General features: G+C 48.7%; 1 protein-coding gene across 1 annotated transcript; it reads right to left on the reverse strand.

Moving 5' to 3' along the window:
* Positions 1–2,355: 2,355 nt before the first annotated feature.
* On the reverse strand, positions 2,356–3,183 carry LOC309552663 (lamina-associated polypeptide 2, isoforms alpha/zeta-like; the record flags this gene model as incomplete). Its single annotated transcript, XM_082253593.1, has 1 exon — positions 2,356–3,183. The coding sequence occupies one exon, from the start codon at positions 3,181–3,183 to the stop codon at positions 2,356–2,358; it is 828 nt and encodes a 275-aa protein (XP_082109719.1).
* Positions 3,184–4,956: the final 1,773 nt, after the last annotated feature.

A 4,956-nucleotide genomic window follows, 5' to 3' on the forward strand; every position in this document is an offset into this window, starting at 1 on the left:
AGGTGTGTAGTTCTGAAATCCTTCTCCCTGAGGTGATTGCCAACAGGAATGTGGTCTTAAGGATTAGGTTCCACAGTGATGCCTCTTCTGACGGAGAAAAAGGCTGATCCGATAGGGCTTGCAGTACCACAGACAGGTCCCACTGAGGATATTGATGTCTGACAGGTGGTCTGATTTTTAGGACTCCCTTGAGGAAGGTTATCACCAACGGGTCTTCAGCCCATCTCTTATTGGTTGCGGCCGAAATGGCGGCTACCTGTATCTTTAGAGAACTTAGGCTCAGTCCTAAGTCGAGACCCGACTGGAGGAAGCTGAGTATATCTGTTGTAGAGGGTGAGGCCGGGTCTACCCCTCGTCCTGTGGAAAAGGATAAGAACTTGTTCCAAACTTTCAAATAAACCGCATTTGTGGATGGCTTTCTGGCCCTCATTAAGGTGGTTATAACTTCAGAAGAACAACCTAGGGCCTGAAACCTTTGCCTCTCAAGTTCCATATTCAAAGGTCTAGCTTTCGGGGATCTGGATGGGTCAGTCTCCCTTGAGATAGAAGGTGAGGGAAAGGGGGAATTCTGACCGGTGGGCTCACTGAGAGATACATGGCCAGGGGAAACCAAGGTCTCTTTGGCCAAAACGGTAGGATCACCAGTATCTGTACATGCTCCCTGAGGAGCCTCTGCAGAAATTTCAATATCAGTGGCCGGGGAGGAAAGGCATAAGCTGTCTTGAAAGTCCAGGGGCATGACAGATCATCCGCTGCTTCCGCCTGGGGATGCGATAGTCGAGAGAAAAATCTTGTTAGTTTTGTGTTCTCCGAGGTGGCAAACATGTCCACCTGGGGGGGGTTCCCAGAGTTTGCAGATCTGGCTGAAGATGTGGGGATGTAGTGACCACTCGTTGATGTCCACAAATGTTCTTGACAGCCTGTCTGCCTCTGTGTTTGCGCTGCCTGGGATGTAAACTGCCCTCGAGATTTATTTCTGCCCACAGTATTACTGGCTCCACTTCCCTGAGTAGAGATCTGCTTTGGGTTCCGCCCTGCCTTTGCAGGTAGGCAACTGCTGCCCTGTTGTCTAGACGGAGGATTACTCTTTGACCCCGTATCAGAGAAGCTAATGATGTTAGCGCTAGGAAGGCCGCTCTCATTTCTAGGATGTTTGAGACTATCCCTCTTGTGGGGTATGTCCATCTTCCCTGTACCCTGGTTCCCTCGCAATGGGCTCCCCAGCCTAGGCCACTGGCGTCAGATGTAATTGTGATCCAGTGAAATGAGCCCAGTTGATGAGAATTGGATAGGTTCTTCTGATTCGTCCACCAGCGCAGGCTCCTGCTCATCCAGCCGGATAGGAGGATTCTCTGAGAAAGACACTGTCTCTTCCATTGCGACAGGAAGCCCTTCTGAAAATACCTTAAGGGCCAATAAGCCCACGGAACCACAGGAATGCACAATGACATTGTGCCTATGAGGCTCAGACACTGGGATGCTGTCACATAGCGAGCTCTCATGACTTTCGACATCCTCTTCATAATAATTTCTGCCTTCTGGAGGGGCAACGACACAGTCCCTAGTTGTGTATTGAAAAGTATTCCTAGGTAGATCTTTTGTTGGGAGGGCACAAGTTGACTCTTGGCATGATTTATGAGCCAACCTAGCTCCGATAAGGACCGTAGCAGTATGTCCCTGTGGAGAATGAGCTGCCCTGGGTTGTTGGCTAAGAGAAGGATATCGTCCAGGTAGTGGTGTACTCGTAAGCTTCTTTCCCGTAAAGGTGCCAATGCTGAGATGAGGATCTTCGTGAACACCCGAGGTGAGGTGCAGAGGCCAAAGGGTAGAGCCTGAAACTGCAGGTGGGTCTGACCTACCGCAAACCTCAAGAACCTCTGGAATATTGGGCTGATTGGAATGTGTAGGTATGCATCCTGTAGGTCGATTGAAACCATCCAATCCCCCGGCTGTACCACCTGGATGATCGTCTGTAACGACTCCATTTTGAAGCTCTCCAGATCTATATACTTGCTGAGCCTCTTCAGGTCTATCACAGGTCTCCAGTCTCCTGTTCTTTTCTTTACCAGAAAGAGAGGGGAGTAAAAACCTGTAAAGCACTCTGCAGCTGGCACTGGGGTAGCTGCCCCTTGTATCTGGAGTAATTCTATGTACTGTAACAAGGTTTGAGCTTTCCGAGGAGACGTTGGAACCTTTGTTTCTTGAAATAAGGACCGAGGAGGAAGACGAGAGAAATTCCAGGAGTGGCCTGAGTGAATTGTTGATAGGACCCAAGGATCCTGGCAATGCTGAATCCATTCTGGCAGAAAGAATCTCAATCTTGTTCCCACCTGAAGGTCCCGCATCTCCCTGGCGTCAAAAGGGCTTAGCGGGTTCTTGCGGAGCAGATAGGGTTCTGTTTTTGCGGGAAGTGAGGAAAGTAGACTGCGTGCCCCTCCAGGGTCTTCTGCCTTCTCTCTGAGGTCTTGAATTCCTGAAATCTCTAAAGTTGGAAGGGCGAAATCTTGCAGTATGGGCTCTAGGATTTCTTACTTTTCGATCCTGCGGTAAAAGACCTGACTTTCCTCCCGTTAATCTTGAGATAGCCTGATCTAATTTTTCCCCGAAAAGAGCTTTGCCGTTGAAAGGGATTTTACACCACGATTGCTTGGACGTCATGTCGGCCGCCCAGGGTTTTAGCCAAAGGGCTCTTTTAGCCATAACCGAGTGTAGCATAGCCCTGGCTGAGCAGCTAATTGTATCGATGGCTGCTTCACCAACGAAATCTGCTGAAAGTCTGAGCTCCTCTAGTGCCTTGATTATATCCTCTCTGGGGATGTTCTGTCGTAGGGCCGTCTCAACGTTATCCGTCCAGGCTCTGATAGCGTTTGAGACAGAGGTAAGTGCAATCGCTGGTTTGCATGCTGCTCCTCCTGCGAGATAGCCTCTCTTAAGGTCTAAATCGATCCGTCTGTCTAGGGGATCCTTGAAGGAGGCAGAGTCATCCAAAGGGAGGGTGACATTTTTGGCTAGACGGACTATAGCCGCATCTACCACCGGCATGGAATTCAACATCTGTGATTCGGATTCAGCCAGAGGATACAGTTTGTTGAGGTGGCCTAGGGAGAATCTTTTGTCCGTTCTCTGCCACTCATCCTGGAAAGGGGAAGTATCTCTTAGATGTTTGAGGAGGTTCCTCTGCATCTTCCCATTCAATTGCCGTTTTAACCGATTGAATGAAGGAAGGAATCATTGTATAACTGAACCCTGAGGGTTCCAATTCTTCTGCCGACTCCTCTGAGTGTTCCTCTGGGGAGGTCTCTCTGGATTGACGGCCTTGTGGAGGTAGGGGAAGGCTGGTTGTTGACGGGCCTGGAGCTTCGGAAACTGCCTGCTGAGTCCAGGTGCCCAGAGTGAGTGTTTGAGCTGGAACCAAGGCTGCCAGCTCCGAGAAGGAGTCCCTTCATTGTCTGTTTTAGAACGTCAGCAACCTGTTGGCTCTCTGACTCTCTGTCAGCCGCGTATTCCCTAAGGCAACTCTTGCAGACTAGCTTGTCCGGAAGCGGGGTACCTCCACAGACCCAGCACTTTTTCCTTGAGGAGCGGGAAGGAGGCGAAGGAGAACGGTATTGGTGCCGTGACCTTGAACTGTCATGGGATCTGTGCCGAGGTGATCGGGACCTTTGATCCGGCCTGTAGTCCTCATGATGTCTGGAGGATTTCCCAGACCTCTTGGAGTGTGCAGGACTGGAGAACGAAAAGAACAGATATCTCCATCAGCCGTGCTCTCTTTTTTTTTTTTTTACTTACCGATAGTTGGTCACATACCTATTGCAGGGAGGATCTTGATTGGATGAATGGTTCATGGTAGGACGGCAGGAGGATCAGCTTAAAGGAAAAGAAAAAGGAGCGAGAAGGAACAAGTAAATAAAATTTGTCCGAATATTGCCGGTGGAGAAAAGAGATCTATTTCCCCCTTTTCCATTCCCCCTTATATATATATATATATATATATATATATATTTTTTTTTTTTTTTTTACCAGCAGGGCTTTCGAGGCTCAGGAGAAGCAGGGCGCCACCTAAGTAGTAATGTCGCAAACCTAAAATTTGCCGTTCGCGAACGGCGAACGCGAACCTCCGCAAATGTTCGCGAACCGGCGAACCGCCATAGACTTCAATAGGCAGGCGAATTTTAAAACCCACGGGTACTCTTTCTGGCCACAATAGTGATGGAAAAGTTGTTTCAAGGGAACTAACACCTGGACTGTGACATGCCGGAAGGGGATCCATGGCAAAACTCCCATGGAAAATTACGTAGTTGGCGCAGAGTCGGTTTTAATCCATAAAAGGCATAAATCACCTAACATTCCTAAATTGTTTGGAATAACGTGCTTTAAAACATCCAGTGTGTGTATAAGATCAGGTATGATGTTGTATCGATCAGGTAGTGTAAGGGTTACGCCCGCTTTACAGTGACAGACCAAACTCTGACAGACCCAACTCCCCATTTAACGCACCGCAAACAACCGCAAACAGACCAGAACCGACCAAAATGGGACAGGAACTGGGCTTTAAGGGTTAGGGTTATGGCTTAGGGTTTAACATTAAGGTTAGGGTCAGACCTAGGGCTAGGGTTAGAGTTAGGGTTAGAATTAGGGTTAGGGTTAGGGCTAGGGTTAGGGTTATTGTTAGTGCTTAGGGTTAGAGGGCTAGGGTTAGAGGGTTAGGGGTAGGGGTAGGGGTAGGGTTAGAATTTAGGGTTAGGGATTTAGGGTTAGGGTTAGGGGGGTTAGGGTTAGATAGAGTTTGTTTTAAGGTTGGATAGGGTTTGGGGTTAGGGTTACAGTTTAGGGTTTGGGTTAAAGGTTAGGGTTAAGGGTTAAGGGTTAGGGTTAGTGTTAGGGTTATGGCTTAGGGTTAGCGTTAGGGTTAGGGTCAGGCTGAGAGCTAGGGTTAGAGTTAGGATTAGCATTAAG

Source organism: Pelophylax lessonae (genome assembly GCF_965119305.1).
Source record: "Pelophylax lessonae genome assembly, chromosome: 4".
NCBI classification, from domain to species: domain Eukaryota; kingdom Metazoa; phylum Chordata; class Amphibia; order Anura; family Ranidae; genus Pelophylax; species Pelophylax lessonae.